This window comes from Meles meles, chromosome 4 (genome assembly GCF_922984935.1).
Source record: "Meles meles chromosome 4, mMelMel3.1 paternal haplotype, whole genome shotgun sequence".
Lineage (NCBI taxonomy): Eukaryota > Metazoa > Chordata > Mammalia > Carnivora > Mustelidae > Meles > Meles meles.
The window spans coordinates 39392338-39414530 of NC_060069.1; the positions used below are offsets into that span (position 1 = coordinate 39392338).

Sequence of the window (22193 nt, forward strand, 5' to 3'; positions counted from 1 at the left end):
TATTGGTACTGGAGGATGGGAATTAGATCTAGCTAATTTTCATTATAGAGAGTCCAGGCCATTCCTGCACACTTAACTGCATGATGTTGAAGGGGTAGATCTAAGCTTCACAGAAAGTCAAAATTATGTGAGAATAGGCTCCTAAAGCAACTTGTTGCTTTGTTCTTGAATGTTGCCTCTTCAAAGAAGTCTAAGTCCTGTGATGATAATTAATCCCTTTAAGTCTTTTATAGTCCATATGAAACAAAGCAGGGACCTGGTAAGAGCCGAAATAGGTTGTCCCTAATTACTGCTTTTCTCCCATTCTAAATAGAAACATCAGATGTTGTATGGAACTGTTGAATCACTATAATGTGATTCAGTATACACCTGAAACTAATATTACACTATGCTAACTAACTGGAATATAAATAAAAGCTTAAAAAGAAGTGTTATTTTTTGTAAATTTGACAGAGGAGGGTTTCAAGTCTCCTCTAATTCCTGATTTAATAGCAATTTCTTTTTGATGACCACATTATAATATTCAAATGGCCTTTTGTCATTTACTCATTAGTTGAGCAGATATTACTGAGTTAAGCATGAATGCCATGCAAATATAACAGCACAAATGAATGCTAAAAGATTTCCCTGTTTAGTAAGGGAGGTAGAACATATGCAAGGATAATTATTACCCGACGTGAAATATATGAAGTTCAGTAAGAAGGGAAGCAAAGTGCCAGGGAGTTATGGAGAAAAGAGAGAGTCCTTGCTGCTAGAGTCAAGAAATACTTGTGGAGGAAAAGAAAATGGGATAATAATGTATCGTGCTTGGCATATGGTAAATGTCCAATAAATTTGGCTGCGTTACTATTATTTTTTGGTATGATGACATAATGAATAGAAAGGCCATCATAAACAAAAGTTGAGGTGAGGAAATGGATTGAATAGAAAACTATTCAGTGTGATGAGTAGAGGAAGAAAGCTGTGTGAAGAGGAGAGGTAGCCGAGACCAAATCAGGAAAGGTCTTTAATGGTAGGTTTAGAGGGTTTCAATTTTAGCCTTTTGAGTCTAAAGTTTCCATGTAATTGTCTATCCCTTCCTTCTGCAGATCGCTTAGGAAAATGGCTGTTGGTATGATCCTAGCAAGCCTGGCATTTGCAGTTGCAGCAGCTGTGGAGATAAAAATTGATGTGAGTTCAATAAATTTTAAGCTCCATGAGGAGTCAAACTGAGTCAAACATATCGTTGTTCACTCTTCTGACTTGTTCAATCCTGATTGCCCGGGACCTAGCACAGAACCTGTTTTGGAGAAGATGCATCATAACTATCTGTGGTAAATGAGTAGATACGGGTAGAAGAGCAATGTGAAACAAGGCCCTCCTCCCACCTGAGTGATTCAGAGTATGTTGTCAAGGAAATCCCCAACACTAATATCCAAGTTATCTTCTCATCTCTTTGGGAAGACAGGCTTTTGTATAGTTGGCCGATCAAATAGCCATTATTGGAGAATGACATATGAGGTCACAACTGAGTCAAAAAGCATGGAGTTTGTCATGTAGCATCAGTGCTTGCTGTACTGAGCTGGTGTTTCTCCCCTCCAGACTGCCTTCAAAGTTTTCTAAGCCAAATGCCCTCCATAGGGAGAAAACTGCATCCTCCTGACTGGATGGAAAAGGATGTTGGAGGTAGGACTGAGAAGTGCCTCCAAGGGTTGTTGGTAATTCTGACCTGTGTTCTCTGTCCTAAGAGAATGACCCCACCGCAGCCCAGTCCCCGAAAGATTTTCCTGCAAGCCTTGAATCTGGCGGATGATGAGGTGAAGGTGACAGTACTGGGAGATGAAAACAATCCTCTGTTGGAAGAGTCCATTAAATCCTTTCAGGTAAGATATAGACTGGAATACATTAGAAACACATTCAGGTGATGCAACAAGGTGACAGCATGATACAGTAGTTAGAAGCATGCACTTGTAGAGGCAAACTGTCCCCAGTCCAATTCCTGGTTCTGCCATTCCCTAGCTATAAGACCCTGAACAAGTTATTTTATCTCTAAACCTCAGTTTCAGCACCTATAAAATGGCAATAATTTTTGTGCCATGAGCTGTTGTAAGGATAAGTATTATACGTGAAGCACTTAGCATAGTGTCAGGGACATTGTAAGGTCTCAGTAGGTTGTAATTTGTACTGTTATTTCAAGCTGCCTCCTAATATCACATCCTCTGGAAGGATTTGGCTTGCGTATTTTCACCAGTACTACTATACATATTCTGAAATATATTTTTTAAAGATTGATTTATTTATTTTAGAGAGCAAGAGCACAAGTGGGAGGGGCAGAGGGAGAGGGAGAGAGAATCTCAAGCAGACTCCATGCCGAGTGCAGACCCTGATGCGGGGCTCAGTCTCACAACCCTGAGGTCACAGCCTGAGCTGAAAGCAAGAATCAGTTGCTTAACCGATTGCACTACCCAGGTGCCTCTGAAATATTTATTTTAAAATATTACTTTTTAATAATGAAATTAATATACACCTATTATTGAAAACTGGAGGGTATATAGAAAGACATAAAAACCATCTATAATTGCATCACCCAGAGATGATCAATCAGCATATTGGTATACACAAATAAACTAATTTCTAAAAGGTAGTCAAACTCTATAGTATTGAACATTGATTTTTTTATTAACATTAATCATGTCATAAGCAGGCTTCTGTATTCTTAGATAATTTGAGAATATGATTTTAATGGACACATGATATTCCATTTTATAGATATATCATAGTTTATTAAAGTATTCCCTTGTAGGCATTTAAGTTTTTATTATTAATATACATAATTGTGGGGCACCTGGATGGCTCAGTGGGTTAAGCCTCTGCCTTCGGCTCAGGTCATGATCTCAGGGTCCTGAGACTGAGTCTCGCATTGGGCTTTCTACTCAGCGGGGAGCCTGCTTCCTCCTCTCTCACTCTCTGCTTGCCTCTCTGCCTACTTGTGATCTCTCTCTGTCAAATAAATAAATAAAATCTTTTTAAAAAAGTAACATACATAATTCTACAAAGAACATCCTTACTCGTAAATCCTTATGCATGTCTCTAATTACTCTCATATGACATTTTCCTAAAGATAGAATTACTAGGTTAAAGGGCAAAGTTGAAAGTATTTGATGAGCTCACCCACCCTGTGATATTATGAGATTGTGATGCCTATGATAGGGTATAAAGTGAATGTGACAGTTTCTTCATTCTACAGAAGATGCCACACTATGTCCAGCTCCACCTAAAGGCAAAAAGCCAGGATTTCCATCTCTACCTAAACTATCACAATCTGTCTGTCTACACTAAGCATTCTATGGAGGAGAAGAACTGGTACAGTCTGATCATTCTAGAAGATGGAAAAAACATTTCCAGCATGATGGTAAGTTGAGGAGTAGCTTAGGTTCCAAATTGTTATCAGAGTATATTTGGAAGGGGAGGAGAACCATAAGAGACTATGAACTCTGGAAAACAACCTGAGGGTTTTGAAGGGTCAGGGGTGGGAGGTTGGGGGAACAGGTGGTGGGTAATGGGGAGGGCACGTTTTGCATGGAGCACTGGGTGTTGTGCAAAAACAATGAATACTGTTACGCTGAAAAAATAAATAAAATGGGAAAAAAAAAAAGTCTTACCAAAGATAAGTCGTATGATCCGATTTTCTGATTATCAGTTCCTTGTTGTCAGCCGTAACTGATTTTTACTTCCCTCTATTATAGGTGAAGGTTGAAGAAAACAAAACAACCAATGGGATGACAGCTGTAAGGTTTGGTTGTCAAGGAGACCCAAGGCCCCTCTGTGTTGAATCTTGGTTTCTTCTGATCTATGGGGCTTCAGATAAAGCATCCTCACATTTTACTTGTCTTGTACATGGATTCTCTGTCCTATAATATCAAGGGCATTGGTCTCAAAGACATCTTCCAAAACAATAAGAGGCAGATAAGCTTGCTTTTCCATGTGGTATTAAAAAAATGACCCTGTATCTGTATGTGCCCCCTGTGCTCTGGTGCATACATCCCTTTCTGTTGAATTTTATCTACTTATTTTGCTCTCAGGAAAATAATTAAGTACTTTCATCTCTGTGATCACCAGAAAAAATTCAGGAGTGAGCAAATAATCCTCTCTTCATGGTTGGTAGTTGAATATCTCTTATTGTTACTTTGTTTTTAAAGCAAAGTATAGTTTTATTATAAGCCTGTAAAGGCACGACGGTGGAGTAAAGGTAATACCGTTGGAGTCAAAAGACTTGTTTTTGAATCCAGATAAGCCCAAAAATCATGTCAGACAGCCAATGAAAGTTACAGAAATGGAGTACCCAAGAGGTCACCTGTCTCTGCAGCAGGAAATCAGGCATGAAATAGACAGATGCACATGCCTATGTCCATCAAGATTAGGTGGCTGCTGTTGAGACTAGCACTTTAGAGGAGAACTTGTAATGAAATGTCTGAACTTTGCTGAAGGGTGGAACGTCATAATAATTTCCTTTTGAATATGCTTTATAAAAAGTAAACAACTCAAAATAAGTAAGATGATAGTGAGGATAGGACTTCCCTGGGAGAGAGAGCCATGGGAACCTCCAGAAGGGGTAAAAGGAAATTTCTAGATCAGTGCAGGAATCAACATAGGGGTTCTAGAGGAAACTGCCCTTCTTACCTGGTGGGCCAGAGATTAGTATAAAAGCTATCAAAATACCAAAACCCATACTAAGGAAACGGTTTAGGAATCCAGGTTCAGGACACTAAAAAGATCATTCTGGAAGGGTCCAGGATTATCTGCAGATTCCAAAATGAAAGCTCAATCTACTAATGCCTGGGAGTCTGAGTTTTGTATAGTCAAATCAGACTTCATTTATAAAAAGATACAGTATCAGTTTTACATAAATATTGATATATATATATATTCTAGTGTACATATAGCCACTAATTTTTCTTAGTGGAGTCTCAACTGATGAATCTCACCATTATAAGAGGGAAAGAAATTGGATGCGCCTAAACTGGGTTAGTGAGGCAACTCAGACTGCCATAGGTGATCATGATTGTGTCCATCCCAGCTAGAGATGATGTAAGAATGTGACAGATGGAAAACTAATACCTCAGGAAAGATAAAGTTAAGGATAACTAAGACTATTGATTATTTCTTACATGTGAGTTCATTTATTTATCCACCTAATAATACATAACAAGGGCCTTTTGTGCCAAAAACTATTCTAGGCACTGGGGACATAGTGGTAAACAGGTGTCCCTGTTTGTGAGGGTTTGTCTTATGTGTAACAATGTCTCTACCCTTAGGTTTGTTAATACTTTACGTAAAGAGGTCAACATCTCCCTGGGTACAGGTATCTCCCTCACTGTTGGTGAAGACTATGGTGTGTCTGCTTATACAACTCTACAAAGTGGAGAGTAAGAGCATTACCCTTGTGGACATTTTATTTTTATCAACAGCTGTTTTTTAAGTGATTTCTTTGCATATATGTGAGGGGATTAGATATATCTCAGCTAATTTTGAGTATACTCAGGTTTACCGTTTTGCACTGTTCCACTAATTCATAAGTCTTGGAGGAGAAAAATTCACAAGAATTCAGTGAGAAACCTCAGGGCCTGAAACCCACAAAAGAAGATGTTTGTGCTTTCTTTACTTAGGTGTAAAGTTTAAAAAAAAAAATACCTGGTAGGAATGAAGAGCTCAGATCAATGGCTGAAGAACCTGGCATAGAAATATTTCACTCCTAGAGACTTGCCTTCAAAGAAAATGGTGGCTTTTCTGCTTGACTCACCCTGAGTAGAGAGATGAGATCAGTCTTTCCCCTGGAGATGGGAGTGCTTTTCTAGGCTGTGGTGTTTGTTCTAACTAAAATTGTCCTGTTCCAGATACCCTGCGGTGCATTGTAGAACAGAAGATAAGAACTTTTCACTGAATATGGGTCTACTAGACCCTGGTGCAGCTTATCTGTTTGTTATTATTAATGTAAGTAGCTGATGGCCACCGCTACTCTCTCCTTTCATATAACTGTATCTATATTTGTATCTATATATCTATGTCTGGATCTGCATTTATCCTGCAATCACATACTTATTTCTAGTGTAAAGTGATAGGTTCTATCATGACTTTAGAAAACCTACTAAGGTCTCCAGAAGGGATGTTAAAAGAGATAACTTTGGTAGCATGCATATAATAGAAATACAGAATGATATAATATGTGGCCCTTTGTGTCTGGATTCTTTCATTTGGCATATTTTTCAGGGTTCATTCATATTGGGACATGTATCAGTGCTTCATTTCTTGTTAGTACCAAATAATATCCCACTGTATAGATGTAACACATTTTATTTGTCAGTTCATCAGTTAATGGACATTTGGGTTTTTCCTACCTTTTCACTATTATAAATAATGATGTTAGGAACATCATGTACAACTTTTTGTGTGCCATATATTTTCACATCTCTTGGGTATATATCTGGGAGTGGAATTGCTGGGTCACATAGTGGTTCCATGTTTAAACATTTGAGGAACCACTGGGAAATTTTCCATAATGAATTCCATTTTACATTCCCACCAATAGTGTATGAGGGTTGCAATTTTTCCACTTCTTCATCAATACTTGTTTTTCCGTTTTGTGTGTGTATGTGTGTGTGTGTGTTCTTTTTATTTTTATTTGTTTATAGTTAATCTTTTTTTTTAATTTTTTATTTATTTCTTATTTTTTTATAAACATATAATGTATTTTTATCCCCAGGGGTACAGGTCTGTGAATAGCTAGGTTTACAACTTCACAGAACTTTCCATAGCACATACCCTCCCCAATGTCCATAATCCCCCTCCCCCTCTCCCAATCCCACCTCCCCCCGGCAACCCTCAGTTTGTTTTGTGAGATTAAGAGTCACTTATGGTTTATCTCACTCCCAATCCCATCTTGTTTCATTTCTTCTTCTCCTATCCCCCTAACCCCCCATGTTGCATCTCCACGTCCTCATATCAGGGAGATCATATGATAGTTGTCTTTCTCCGATTGACTTATTTCACTAAGCATGATACCCTCCAGTTCCATCCACGTCGTCGCAAATGGCATGATTTCATTTCTTTTGATGGCTGCATAGTATTCCATTGTGTATATATACCACCTCTTCTTTATCCATTCATCTATTGATGGACATCTAGGTTCTTTCCATAGTTTGGCTATTGTAGACATTGCTGCTATAAACATTCGGGTGCATGTGCCCCTTTGGATCACTACGTTTGTATATTTAGGGTAAATACCCAGTAGTGCAATTGCTGGGTCATAGGGTAGATCAATTTTCAACATTTTGAGGAACCTCCATGCTGTTTTCCAGAGTGGTTGTACCAGCTTGCATTCCCACCAACAGTGGAGGAGGGTTCCCCTTTCTCCGCATCCTCGCCAGCATCTGTCATTTCCTGACTTGTTAATTTTAGCCATTCTGACTGGTGTGAGGTGATATCTCATTGTGGTTTTGATTTGTATTTCCCTGATGCCAAGCGATGTGGAGCACTTTTTCATGTGTCTGTTGGCCATCTGGATGTCTTCTTTGCAGAAATGTCTGTTCATGTCCTCTGCCCATTTCTTGATTGGATTGTTTGTTCTTTGGGTGTTGAGTTTGCTATGTTCCTTATAGATTTTGGACACTAGCCCTTTATCTAATATGTTGTTTGCAAATATCTTCTCCCATTCTGTCAGTTGTCTTTTGGTTTTGTTAACTGTTTCCTTTGCTGTGCAAAAGCTTTTGATCTTGATGAAGTCCCAATAGTTCATTTTTGCCCTTGCTTCCCTTGCCTTTGCCGATGTTCCTAGGAAGATGTTACTGCAGCTGAGGTCGAAGAGGGTGCTGCCTGCGTTCTCCTCAAGGATTTTGATGGATTCCTTTCTCACATTGAGGTCCTTCATCCATTTGGAGTCTATTTTCATGTGTGGTGTAAGGAAGTGGTCCAATTTCATTTTTCTGCATGTGGCTGTCCAATTTTCCCAGCACCATTTATTGAAGAGGCTGTCTTTTTTCCATTGGACATTCTTTCCTGCTTTGTCGAAGATTAGTTGACCATAGAGTTGAGGGTCTATTTCTGGGCTCTCTATTCTGTTCCATTGATCTATGTGTCTGTTTTTGTGCCAGTACCATGCTGTCTTGATGATGACAGCTTTGTAATAGAGCTTGAAGTCCAGAATTGTGATGCCACCCACTTTGGCTTTCTTTTTCAATATGCCTTTGGTTATTCAAGGTCTTTTCTGGTTCCATATAAATTTTAGGATTATTGGTTCCATTTCTTTGAAAAAAAAATGGATGGTATTTTGATAGGAATTGCATTAAATGTGTAGATTGCTTTAGGTAGCATAGACATTTTCACGATATTTATTCTTCCAATCCAGGAGCATGGAACATTTTCCCATTTCTTTGTGTCTTCCTCAATTTCTTTCATGAGTACTTTATAGTTTTCTGCATATAGATTCTTAGCCTCTTTGGTTAGGTTTATTCCTAGGTATCTTATAGTTTTGGGTGCAATTGTAAATGGGATTGACTCCTTAATTTCTCTTTCTTCTGTCTTGTTGTTGGTGTACAGAAATGCAACTGATTTCTGTGCATTGATTTTATATCCTGACACTTTACTGAATTCCTGGACAAGTTCTAGCAGTTTTGGAGTGGAGTCTTTTGGGTTTTCCACATATAGTATCATATCATCTGCGAAGAGTGATAGTTTGACTTCTTCTTTGCTGATTTGGATGCCTTTAATTTCTTTTTGTTGTCTGATTGCTGAGGCTAGGACTTCTAGTACTATGTTGAATAGCAGTGGTGATAATGGACATCCCTGCCGTGTTCCTGACCTTAACGGAAAAACTTTTAGTTTTTCTGCATTAAGAATGATATTTGTGGTGGGTTTTTCATAGATGGCTTTGATAATATTGAGGTATGTGCCCTCTATCCCTACCCTTTGAAGAGTTTTGATCAGGAAGGGATGCTGTACTTTGTCAAATGCTTTCTCAGCATCTATTGAGAGTATCATATGGTTCTTATTCTTTCTTTTATTAATGTGTTGTATCACATTGATTGATTTGGAGATGTTGAACCAAACCTTGCAGCCCTGGAATAAATCCCACTTGGTTGTGGTGAATAATCCTTTTAATGTACTGTTGAATCCTATTGGCTAGTATTTTGGTGAGAATTTTTGCATCTGTATTCATCAAGGATATTGGTCTGTAGTTCTCTTTTTTGGTGGGGTCCTTATCTGGTTTTGGGATCAAGATGATGCTGGCCTCATAAAAGGAGTTTGGAAGTTTTTCTTTGAGTCCTTTCTCTTTTCTTTTTGATAAGTCTGGCCAGGGGTTTATCAATCTTATCAATTCTTTCAAAGAACCAGCTCCTAGTTTCGTTGATTTGTTCTATTTTTTTTTTTTTTTTTTTTTGGTTTCTATTTCATTGATTTCTGCTCTGATCTTTATAATTTCTCTTCCCCTGCTGGGTTTAGGGTATCTTTCTTGTTCTTTCTCTAGCTCCTTTAGGAGGAGTTAGGTTAGGGTTAGGTTGTGTACTTGAGACCTTTCTTGTTTCTTGAGAAAGGCCTGTACTGCTATATATTTTCCTCTCAGGACTGCCTTTGTTGTGTCCCACAGATTTTGAATTGTTGTGTTTTCATTATCATTTGTTTCCATTAATTTTTTCAATTCTTCTTTAATTTCCTGGTTGACCCATTCATTCTTTAGAAGGATGCTGTTTAGTCTCCATGTATTTGGGTTCTTTCCAAATTTCCTCTTGTGATTGAGTTCTAGCTCAGAGCATTGTGGTCTGAAAATATGCAGGGAATGATCCCAATCTTTTGATACCGGTTGAGACCTGATTTGTGACCCAGGATGTGATCTATTCTGGAGAATGTTCCATGTGCATTTGAGAAGAATGTGTATTCTGTTGCTTTGGGATGAAATGTTCTGAATATATCTGTGATGTCCATCTGGTCCAGTGTGTCATTTAAGGCCTTTATTTCCTTGTTGATCTTTTGCTTGGATGATCTGTCCATTTCAGTGAGGGGAGTGTTTAAGTCCCCTACTATTACTGTATTATTATTGATGTGTTTCTTTGATTTTGTTATTAATTGGTTGATATAGTTGGCTGCTCCCACGTTAGGGGCATAGATATTTAAAATTGTTAGATCTTCTTGTTGGACAGACCCTTTGAGTAGGATATAGTGTCCTTCCTCATCTCTTATTATAGTCTTTGGCTTAAAATCTAATTGATCTGATATAAGGATTGCCACCCCAGCTTTCTTCTGATGTCCATTAGCATGGTAAATTGTTTCCCTCCCCCACTTTAAATCTGGAGGTGTCTTCGCGTCTAAGATGAGTTTCTTGTAGGCAACATATAGATGGTTTTTTTTTTTTTTATCCATTCTGATACCCTGTGTCTTTTGATTGGGGCATTTAGCCCATTAACATTCAGGGTAACTATTGAGAGATATGAATTTAGTGCCATTATTAGCCTGTAAGGTGACTGTTACTGTATATTGTCTCTGTACCTTTCTGATCTACTACTTTTAGGCTCTCTCTTTGCTTAGAGGACCCCTTTCAATATTTCCTGTAGAGCTGGTTTGGTGTTTGCAAATTCTTTCAGTTTTTGTTTGTCCTGGAAGCTTTTTATCTCTCCTTCTATTTTCAATGATAGCCTAGCTGGATAGAGTATTCTTGGCTGCATGTTTTTCTCGTTTAGTGCTCTGAATATATCATGCCAGCTCTTTCTGGCCTGCCAGGTCTCTGTTGATAAGACTGCTGCCAATCTAATATTTTTACCATTGTATGTTGCAGACTTCTTTTCCCGGGCTGCTTTCAGGATTTTCTCTTTGTCACTAAGACTTGTCAATTTTACTATTAGGTGACGGGGTGTGGACCTATTCTTGTTGATTTTGAGGGGGGTTCTCTGCACCTCCTGGATTTTGATGCTTGTTCCCTTTGCCATATTAGGGAAATTCTCTCCAATAATTCTCTCCAATAGACCTTCTGCTCCCCTCTCTGTTTCTTCTTCTTCTGGAATCCCAATTATTCTAATGTTGTTTCGTCTTATGGTGTCACTTATCTCTCGAATTCTCCCCTCATGGTCCAGTAGCTGTTTGTCCCTCTTTTGCTCAGCTTCTTTATTCTCTGTCATTTGGTCTTCTATATCACTAATTCTTTCTTCTGCCTCATTTATCCTAGCAGTGAGAGCCTCCATTTCTGATTGCACCTCATTAATAGCTTTTTTGATTTCAACTTGGTTAGATTTTAGTTCTTTTATTTCTCCAGAAAGGGCTTTTATATCTCCAGAGAGGGTTTCTCTAATATCTTCCATGCCTTTCTCAAGCCTGGCTAGAACCTTCAGAATTGTCATTCTGAACTCTAGATCTGACATATTACCAATGTCTGTATTGATTAGGTCCCTAGCCTTCGGTACTGCCTCTTGTTCTTTTTTTTTGTGGTGATTTTTTCCACCTTGTCATTTTGTCCAGATAAAAGTACATGAAGGAGCAAGTAAAATACTAAAAGGGTGGCAAAGACCCCCTAAAAATGCACTTTAACCAAATCAGAAGAGACCCCAAGTCGTGGGGGGGGGGAAGGGGATAAAAAGAGGTTCAGAAAAAAAAAGAAAAAATTTTAAAAAAGAAAACAAATAAAAAATATAAAAAAGAAAGAAAAAATATATATAAGATAAACTAGTTAAAAAAGAAAAGGGTAAAAGTTTTAAAAAATTTAGCAGAAGAAGAAAAAAGAAAGAAAAAAAATTAAATTAACCACAAGACTAAAGAATCATGGGGAGGGGGCGCCTGGGTGGCTGAGATCATGATCTCGGGGTCCGGGATCGAGTCCCGAGTCGGGCTCTCTGCTCAGCAAGGAGCCTCTTTCCCTCTCTCTCTCTCTCTCTCTGCCTGCCTATCTACTTGTGATCTCTCTCTGTCAAATAAATAAATAAAATCTTAAAAAAAAAAAAAGAATCATGTGGAGAAAGCCATGAGTTCCGTGCTTTGCTTTCTCTTCCTCTGGAATTCCGCTGCTAGCCTAGGTATTGAACCTGCTTTCCTTGGTAGATGAACTTCGTCCAGGCTGGATTTTTTGTTGATCTTCTGGGGAGGGCCTGTTGTAGTGACTCTCAAGTGTCTTTGCCCGAGGCGTTATTGCACCGCCCTTACCGGGGGCCGGACTAAGTAACCACTTGGGTTCGCTTTCAGGAGCTTTTGTTCCCTGAACACTTTCCATAGAGTTCCGGAGGATGGGAATGAAAATGGCGGCCTCCCTGTCTCTGGCCCAGAGGAGCCGAGAGTCTGGGGCCCCACTCCTCAGTGCGCCCCCAGAGAACAGCGCCCAATCACTCCCGTATCCCCGGCCTCCAGCCGCACTCCAAGCTCACCCAGCTTGCGACCAGTTCAAGGTAACCCCGAATTGAGAGCTCAGTCCTCGGCTCTGTCTCTGTAGCCGGCTTCCCCATTCTAATACCTGCAAGCTCTGCGACACTCCGACACCCCCGATCCTTCTGTGACCCTGCGGGACCTGGGGCCACGCTGACCCCGCGTGGGCTTCACCCTGGTTTAGCCTCTGGAGCAATGTCTCTCAGTGGAACAGACGTTTAAAAGTCCTGATTTTGTGCTCCGTTGCTCCGCCACTTGCCGGGAACCGGCCCCCCCCCCCCATGGTCTATCTTCCAGTCATTTTGGATTCACTTCTCCGCCAGTCCTGCCTTTCCGATAGTGGTTGATTTTCTGTTTCTAGAATTGCTGTTCTTCTTCTCTTCGATCTCCCATTGGATTTGTAGGTGTTTGCAATGTTTAGATAAGCTATCGAGCTGATCTCCTGGTACCTGATGTAGTCTTAGCCTGCTACTTCTCCGCCATCTTGACTCCTCCCTCCCCATTTTTTTTTTATAGCCATCCTAGTAGGCTATCATAGGTGTGAAATGGTAGCTCATTGTAGTTTTTTTTTATATTTTATTTATTCATTTGACAGAGAGAGATCACAAGTAGGCAGAGCTACAGACAGAGAGAGAGGGGGAAGCAGGCTCTCTGCTAAGCACAGAGCCTGATGTAGGACTCGATCCCAGAATCCTGGGATCATGACCTGAGCCAAAGGCAGAGGCTTTAACCCACTGAGCCACCTAGGCGCCCCTCATTGTAGTTTTGATATGTATTTTCTTAGTGGCTACTCTTGCTGAGCATCTTTTCATGTGCTTATTGGAGATTTGCATACCTGATTTGGAGAAATGTCTATTTAGATCCTTTGTCAAATTTCTAATTAGGTTCTTCATTATTGAGTTGTAAGCATTCTTTATATATTTTAGATATGTCTGTTATCAAATATATGATTTAAAAATACTTCCCTGTTCAGTACGTTTTTTAACCTTCTTGATGTTGTCCATTGAAGCACAAGCATTTTGAATTTTTATGATGTTCAGTTTATCTCTTTTTCTTTGGTTGCTTATGCTTTTGAAGTCATATCAAAGAAACCATTGCATAATCCAAAGTTATGAGGATTTATGCCTATGTTTTCTTCTTTTTTTTTCCAAGATTTTATTCATTTATTTGACAGAGAGACATCACAAGTAGGCAGAGAGGCAGGCAGAGAGAGAGGAGGAAGCAGGATCCCCGCCAAATAGAGAGTCCAAAGCGGGACTCGATCCCAGGACCCTGAGATCATGATCTGAGCTGAAGGCAGGGGCCCAACCCACTGAGCCACCCAGGCACACCTGCCTATGTTTTCTTCTAAGAGCGTTATAGTTTTAGCTCTTATACTTAGATCTTTAATCCATTTTGAGTTAATTTTTGCATATGGTGAGAATTAGGAGGCTAACTTTATTCTTTTATATGTGAATATTCAGTTGTCCCAGCACAATTTGTTGAAAAGACTGTTCTTCTCCCATTAAATGGCCTCGGTACTCTTGTCAAAAATCAGTTGACCATAGATGTGAGGGCTAATTTCTAGATTCTCAATTCTATTTCATTGATCTATATGTTTGTACTTGTGCCAGTACCACACTGTTTTGATTGTTGTTACTTTGTAGAAAATTTTAAAATCAGAAAGTATAGGTCATCCAACTTTATACTTCGTTTTCAAGATTGGTTTGGCTATTCTGGGCCCCCCAGGTTTCCATATAAAGTTTTGGATCAGTTTAGAATCAGAAGCTAGCTGGGATTTGGATAGGGATTGCATTTAATCTGTAGGTTATTTTGAGGAATATTGCTATCTTAACAATATTAAGTCTTCTGATCAGTGAACATGAGATCTCTTTCCATTTTTTTTTAGATCTTCCTTAACATCTAACTTTTTCAACAGTGTAGTTTTTAGAGTATAAGTTTTACATTTACTTTGTTAAATTTATTCATAAGCATTTTACTCTTTATGATGCTATTGGGATTTTTTTGGTTGTTTTTGTTTTAGAGAGAGAGAGAGCAGTGGGAGGGGCATAAGGATATTTGTAAGTATTTATTCTTTATGATGCTATTGGGGGTTTTGGTTGTTTTGGTTTTAGAGAGAGAGAGAGAGAAGTTGGGAGGGGCAGGGAAAGAGAGAGAGAAAGAATCTTAAACAGGCTCCATGCCCAGTCCAATGCAGAGCCATACTTGGGGCTGGATCTCACAACCCTGAGATCATGACCTGAGCCAAAATTGAGAGTTGAACACTTAACCAACTGAGCCACCCAGGTGCCCCATGATATTGTTGTTAATGGAGTTATTCTTCTAATTTCAATTTCAGATTGTTCATTTTCAGATTGTACACCGCCTGTAGAAAAACCAATTGATTTTGTATGTTGATCTTTTATCCTGCAACCTTACTGAATTCATTTATTAGTTTTAATAGTTTTTCTAGTGGATCCCTTAGGGCTTTTTACATACAAGACTATGTCATCTATCTAGAGATAGCTTTATTTCTTCCTTCTCAATATGAATGCCTTTTATCTCTTTTTCTTGACTGATTGCTGGGATTTGAAGCTCCAATATAATGTTAACTAGAAGTAGTGAGAACAGACATTCTCCTGGGTGGGAAAGTAATCAGTTTTTTATCATTATGTATGTTAGCTGTGGGTTTTTCATAGATGCCACTTATTTTTTTACTTTATTTAAATTCAACATGTAGTATATCATTAGTTTCAGATGTAGAGTTCAATTATTCATCAATTGCATATAACACCCAGTGCTCGTTATATCACATGCCCTCCTTAATGCCCATAGTCAGTTAGTAGGTTAAGTTTCCTTCTGTTCTTAGTTTGTTGAGGTTTTTGTTTGTTTGTTTTTTACCATGAAAGGGGGTTGAGTTTTTTTAAATGCTTGTTCTATGTCTATTGAGAGACTTACATGGTTTTTGTCCTTTATCCTATTGATATGGTATATTACCTTAATTAATGTCCAGATGATAAAACAACCTAGTGATAGTTTTCCAGGGCTGCTGTAACCAGGTTCCACAAGTAGAGCGGCTTAAATACAGGAGTTTATTGTTTTACAGTCATGAAAGCAAGGAGTCCAAGACCAATGTGTTGGTCCTTCTGAGGGTTGTGAAGAAGAATATTTTCCATGCTTTCCCCTTACTTCTAGTGGTTTTCTGGTAACATTTGGTATTCCTTGATATGTAGAAGAATCACCCCAATCTCTGCGTTCATCTTCATATGGAATTCTTCTTATATGCTTGTCTGAGTACAGTTTTCTTCTTTTTTTTACCAAGATACTGGTTATATTGGATTAGAGCCCACCCTAATGCCCCCATTTTAACACAACTAATTATATCTGCAACAACTCTATATCCAAATAAGGTCACATTCTCAGTTAGGACTCAGTTAGGGTTAGGACTTCAACATATGAATATTAAGGGGACACAATGCAACCCGTAACACTTGTATTCCTGGTGTTATCCCACTAATCATTTGTTCTGTCTTTTGTGTGCTACTCAAGATTGAAGTCTTATATATTGTTTCTGAATGCCCGAATCTAATAATCATTTGGAGTAGAGATCATAAATTGGAGCCCGGGGGCCCAGTTTTTTCCATAGTCCTGTTTTGTTTGGCCTGCACACTACTGACAAAAGTAATGATAATCTTTAGTAATTAACAATACTTAAAATTCAGGAGATTTTACCTAAGAAGCTAGGTTCTTAACATTTCTTAAAAACAAAATCAGAAGATTTAATAACAGATATTACCATGTCAGTTGACTGGGGCTGTACAGACTTTACACTTTAGATGGGGCCTGTGCTATCCACTTTACCACAGCTCCCATCATTCCCACTCAGCCTGCTTCACTTACTTAATTATCTGCCCATGGCTATTTGAGTATGTGACCTTAATTTAGAAGCTCAGGTCATGGTCTTCCCTTAGCCTAATAAAATGCAAACATATGCCCATGTATTGTTCACAATATCAACTGATAAATCAACTATTTTGAACCCAATGGCCCTATGACTCAGAGAATCAAGGACATTTGGATACTAGAGACTTTTGATTTCAAGACTTTTGATCTTGATGTTTTAACTGCCATTTTAATCATATTATATTTTAGATATTATACCCACTACTTAATAATAGTTTCAGTTTAAGAAATACATACAATTTTAACCAGGTGGTGGGTAATAGGGAGGGCATGTACTGCATGGAGCACTGGGTGTGATGCCAAAACAATGAACACTGTTATGCTGTAAATAAACAAATAAAAAATAAAATAAATAAATAAATAAAAAATAAAAAAAAGAAATACATACAATTTTAGAATTTTTATCCAGTTCATAACAAATATTAGTAGACATAACCTATATAAAATAAAACCAACCATAGTTAGAAACCTGCATAGTAAAAGTACTTCTAGACAAAGAAATAAAGATTAAATAGTCATGTATATTTGGTAAGATTAGTAACAAAAATATTGACCCTGAAAGAGTTCTTTTTGACTAAAATTCTACAGAAAAACTGCCTTTTTGACATAATTTAAATGTGTAAGATTTGAGTTCAGAAATGATGGCCAATAAATAGAATTTAAAATAGCAGGCAGTATTTGATATAGATTTTTCAAAATTGATCAACAAAATCTTTAATGTAATGTTTACCAAGAAAATAATTCATTTTGATAAAAGTAATTTTAGTAAAATAATGGAAAATGTTAAAAACACTTTGTACTTAACATAGAAAACTGGACAAGGAATTAAACTTTTCTCAAGAATAAGCTTTCTGGGGGTGCCTGGGTAGCTCAGTTGTTAAGCATCTGCCTTCAGCTCAGATCTTGGAATCCAGACCCACACTGGGCTCCCTGCTCAACAAGAAGCCTGCTTCTCCCTCTCCCACTCCCTCTGCTTGTGTTTCCTCTCTCACTGTGTTTTTCTCTGTCAAATAAATAAAAGAAATCTTCAAAAAAGAAGAGAGAGAATGTGCTTTCTGAAAATTCATTGTGTTTGTATAATTCAGATGCCATCTTTTTTTTTTTTTAATAAACATATAATGTATTTTTATCTCCAGGGGTACAGGTCTGTGAATCGCCAGGTTTACACACTTCACAGCACTCACGATAGCACATACCCTCCCCAATGTCCATAGCCCCCTCCCCCTCTCCCAATCCCACCTCCCCCCAGCAACCCCCAGTTTGTTTTGTGAGATTGAGTCATTTATAGTTTGTCTCCCTCCCAATCCCATCTTGTTTCATTTATATTTAAAATGTTGGCCAGGATCAGAATACCTATAGGTCAAAAGGTGGAAATCCAAACAACAATATCAAAATATTCTGCCATTTAGGGACTCTATCAATAATGACTGAACCCAGGTAAGTGAGTGCAGTGTTACCAAAAGGAATTTCAAAAAACTGAAATTTATAGAATTTGCTGAGTCTCTTAAAGGATGAAAATACAAAGAGGGGATGGGTATAAGGTCATAGAATGCTGTAGATCAGAAATATTTACTTGAGACTGCTGATGAACCCCTTTCTTCTTTTCCTCACTAAGCGCACCAGTCAGGATCCTCAGGCCTGGAAGATGGAAGACATGCCTACCACCAAACTCTCCATTGTATGGCAGCTACCACAGTACGCCCTGGTTACAGCTGGGGAGGTCATGTTCTCTGTCACAGGACTTGAGTTTTCCTATTCTCAGGTAGGTTTTTGCAAGTGAAAAGTGGAGGCAGATATATTGCTTGGAGAAAGATGAATTTTAATCATAACACTGCTTTAAATAGTATGTGATCCTGGCCAAGACCTCTGTATTTTTTGGCCTTAGATTTCTTATATATGACCCTGAAGAGGGAGTCATCTTGACTCCCAGGATCATGGCAGTGCAGCATAGTAACTGATGCTGTTTGGGATCTAGGAAAGGGTATTTTAAGAATAATGACAGCAGAGTCAAATTGCCCATGTTCAAATTTTGATTGTACAACTTATCGTGTAAACTTGAGCAAGTTAATTATCTCTCTAATGCTATTTTTCTTTATGTGTAAAGTAAGAATACTGGTAGAATTTATCTCAGGGTATAATGAAGATTATATGATATAATGAAGTATTCAGTAAAGAGATCCATCTTATTATTACTGTTCACATTATTATCACCCCTTAAATCAACATGATAGCTAAAGTTTGAGGAGGAGGAGTTCAAATTTGGAAACTTTTGTGGGAAAAGTTTTCTGGATAGATGCTTGAGTCATAGGGTGGATTTGGGGAGTTTGTTTACTCACAAACCTGTGTCTTCTTTAGGCTCCCACTAGTATGAAATCTGTACTCCAGGCAGCGTGGTTGTTGACAGTCGCAGTTGGGAATATCATCGTGCTTGTTGTGGCACAGTTCAGTGGCCTGGTACAGGTATGGATCTGATGAAGCAGGGGTTTGTGTTTACCCAAGATTTCCCCTCCAAGTTCCTTTCCTCCCTCTTCCTCCATCCCTTTTGCCTCCCACATTCTTCACTCAGTGCTGTGTGTAAGACGGTTAAGATATAAACAGACTTTGCCAGGAGAATGGACATGTAAGAGTGGCAATAATGGCCACCATAGACCATATGAGGAGAGGCCAGTGAAGCCATTCTTCTTTTAACAAACCTCTGCCTACGTTGGGAACCCTGAGTCAGTTTGTTCCATAGTCCTCATCCTATGAAGATCCATTTAAAGTTTCTTCATATTCTTCTCTTATATTCATTTCTTCCTGCAGTGGGCTGAATTCATTTTGTTTTCCTGTCTCCTGCTGGTGGTCTGCCTGATCTTCTCCATCATGGGCTACTATTATGTTCCTATAAAGCCAGAGGATTTACAGGAGCCAGCAGATAAGCAGAATCCCTATACTCAAGGGAACATGATCAACCTGGAGACCAAGAAGACAAAGCTCTGATGGCTCCCTGGACTCTTCTCAGACCCCAGTTCTGGGATTTGGTCATGGTTATCACCCATCCTAAGGCATTTTTTTTCTCCTACTTGTTAGGGAAGGGTAGTAGCATCATATCTGAGCAGAGCTCCTCCACTTTTCTCTCATGATAGAGGCAGTTCTAGGACTGGATATTCCAGTACATTAAAGAGCAAGTCCCCTGAGACTCTATATCTTCCCATCAGTTACTAAACTCTGTAAACATTGTGTAGTATTCCTGAAGAAGGCCTAGCATCTCTAAATGGCCATTAAAAGCACAAATGTGTAATTGAATTAGTTTCTGGGATTATGTAAAGTTATATGGGAATCCCTTTACTTGCCATTTAGAACCGATGACTCCACATTTTTAGGAATTGATTCAGGGGTAAAATTGCAGAATAACAGAAATGGTATTTCAGGTTTCTTCATAAGCAACATAATTGTACTATTCACTAGGACTTCAAGAATTGGTATTTATGGTGTGATCTGATACAGAGCCTGGCCTCTCAGCTATCCAGGTTTGATAAGACCATAGTAAATTTTTCAGTCCAGGTGGTAGGAGACAAATGACATTTTATTAATACAAAAAAGAAATATATCGCTCTGATAATTACAGTATTTTATCTACTAACCCGAACCCCCCTTTCTTCATACTAATAGATCTTTGGAAACCAAATTAAATGTGGTAAGCATAGTTCTGGAAAACAAGAACATGTATAAATTGTAGAAATTCTGTTGAGTCTTTTTTTTTTTTTTTTTTTTTTTTTAATTTTTTTTTTCTTTTTTACAGATAGAGAGAGAGAGAGAGAGAGAGATTACAAGTAGGCAGAGCAGCAGCCAGAGAGGGGAGGAAGCAGGCTCCCTGCCAAGCAGAGAGCCCGATACGGGGCTCGATCCCAGAGACCCTGAGATCATGACCTGAGCTGAAGGCAGAGGCTTAACCCACTGAGCCACCCAGGCGCCCCTCTGTTGAGTCTTCTTTAGTGCACATTTTTCATAGGGACTACAATGTTTCAGATGGATTATGCCTTTCTAAGGATAGTTATATGGGTACTAATTATAATTTTCCAACCATGCATTTTCAGTGTTGTTGGGTCAGCTTTTTCTTATTATTACATCATTTCTTGTTTATTATAACAGATGTTTAATAACAACAATATTTTTATGAATCCAACTTCCTTTTTTAATTATTATCCTCTTTAGCCTCAAAGTAGTTGGTCTGTTTTTGATAAGTTTTTCTGTTTTACTTTTACCGTAAATTTAATTTCTTTTTCCAAGTTTTTATTTTACCTCCAGTTAGTTAACATACAGTATAATATTAGTATTATTTTCTCTTTTTGTTTTTGGTAGGCAGAAAATTGGATTCATTCCTGGCTTATGCTCAGTTGAAATGCCTGAAATCCTCTATAGAAGAAGGATTTAGAGAGTGGGGTGCCTGGGTGGCTCTGTCCGTTGGTTTCTGCTTAGGTCATGGTCTCAGAGTCGTGGAATTGAGCTCAGCATCAGGCTCCCTGGCAGTGAGGAGTCTGCTGGAGATTCTCACCTTCTTCATTGGCCCTTTTCCCACTTCTCACTCACATGCTCTCTCTCTCTCTGAGGTAAATGAATGAATCTTTAAAAGAAAAAAAAAGATTTAGGGAGATAAGTATATTAGACTGGATCTCTCTCATGTACTACCAACTCAGCCATCCCAGCCCTGAGGACATGCCAGTCACAATAACATTGAGAACTGCATTAATGAAGGTAGTACCAAAATATTTGAAAAGAACCATAGTGGCTGGCTTCTGTAGGTCAGAGACAAAGGTGGCAAATACTGATATTGAAATGGGTTCTATGATTTCAGTAAGGAATATGATATCTCAGGGTGGCAGAGACTAGTAAGTAGTGCCAAATTATCAGAAGAACAACTTGAGCTGGTTACTTTACTAGGCAGAAGTGCTGGTGGGACAATCATAATGGTTCGATTCACAGGAATATTTGGAATTAAATAATTGATTATAGGGTCCCTAGTGCTGAAATAGGGAGGTCATCATGTTTACCTAGGCAAAGAAAATCTATGGAGTAAAGGCCCTTTGGTGGGCATTTATATAGGACACAAACAATCTAATACTCTGAATTCATTCTGAGAGATCCCTTCACATACCTTTTTCTCCAGACCAACTTGTTATCAATTCTCTAAAGATTTTATTTATTTATTTGAGAGAGAGAGTGAGTGAGAGGTTGAGAGAACACATTGGGGGAGGGTCAGAGGGAGAAGCAGATGCCTTGAAAAGTCCAGGAGGACCCTGGGATCATGACATGAGCAGAAGGCAGACACTTAACCAACTGAGCCACCCAGGCACCCTCAATTCTCATATTGTTCCTTTCATGTCCCTGACTGTGCTGCCAAATCATTAGCCTTCTATTCATATATTACGATAGAGCTTCTCCTCAGGCCAGCTTTCCTTTGGACTAAATGAGCAATGAGATGTCATGTTTTGGGTTCTGCCCACTGGATGGAATTACCTTTCTTTTTTTGCAGGGTCACAAACTTGGTGGGGCTGCTGCATTGCAGAAGTCATCACCAACTGTCATGCAAAACCCTCTGCAAAACAGACTCAGATTTTTTCTGGCCATCAAGAACACTGCATGTGGCTAAAGTCAAGAATGAGAGCAGGATAGCAGTGCAATGGGAATAGACACACCAGGATTAAGAGCCACCAGCTCATCCTATTTACAATTGCTCAAGCCCAGTCCCAAATATACTACATGATAAAGGAGTATTGCTGGAAATGGCTGATTCTATGGCTTGGTAGATAAAACACTCAATTCATGTGGGGCAATGGTGATCCATAGTAAATGAGTATTCAGTCTCCACCATAGCCCAATAGCAAGCAAAGAGCTTTTTG

The 22193-nt window shown here is 38.7% G+C and overlaps 1 protein-coding gene across 2 annotated transcripts in view; it reads left to right on the top strand.

Moving 5' to 3' along the window:
- SLC15A2 (solute carrier family 15 member 2) overlaps window positions 1–20047 on the top strand; it is a 50548-nt gene extending 30501 nt beyond the window's left edge. For both annotated transcript variants that reach the window (XM_046001986.1, XM_046001987.1), the window contains exons 15-23: window positions 1089–1170; window positions 1728–1862; window positions 3227–3391; window positions 3726–3772; window positions 5295–5405; window positions 5874–5970; window positions 17930–18076; window positions 18670–18774; window positions 19117–20047. In XM_046001986.1, coding sequence (XP_045857942.1) covers window positions 1089–1170; window positions 1728–1862; window positions 3227–3391; window positions 3726–3772; window positions 5295–5405; window positions 5874–5970; window positions 17930–18076; window positions 18670–18774; window positions 19117–19293 — 1066 coding nt within the window. In that variant the 3' untranslated portion in view covers window positions 19294–20047. The remainder of the gene's footprint in view (window positions 1–1088; window positions 1171–1727; window positions 1863–3226; window positions 3392–3725; window positions 3773–5294; window positions 5406–5873; window positions 5971–17929; window positions 18077–18669; window positions 18775–19116) is intronic.
- The last annotated feature ends 2146 nt before the right edge of the window (window positions 20048–22193 follow it).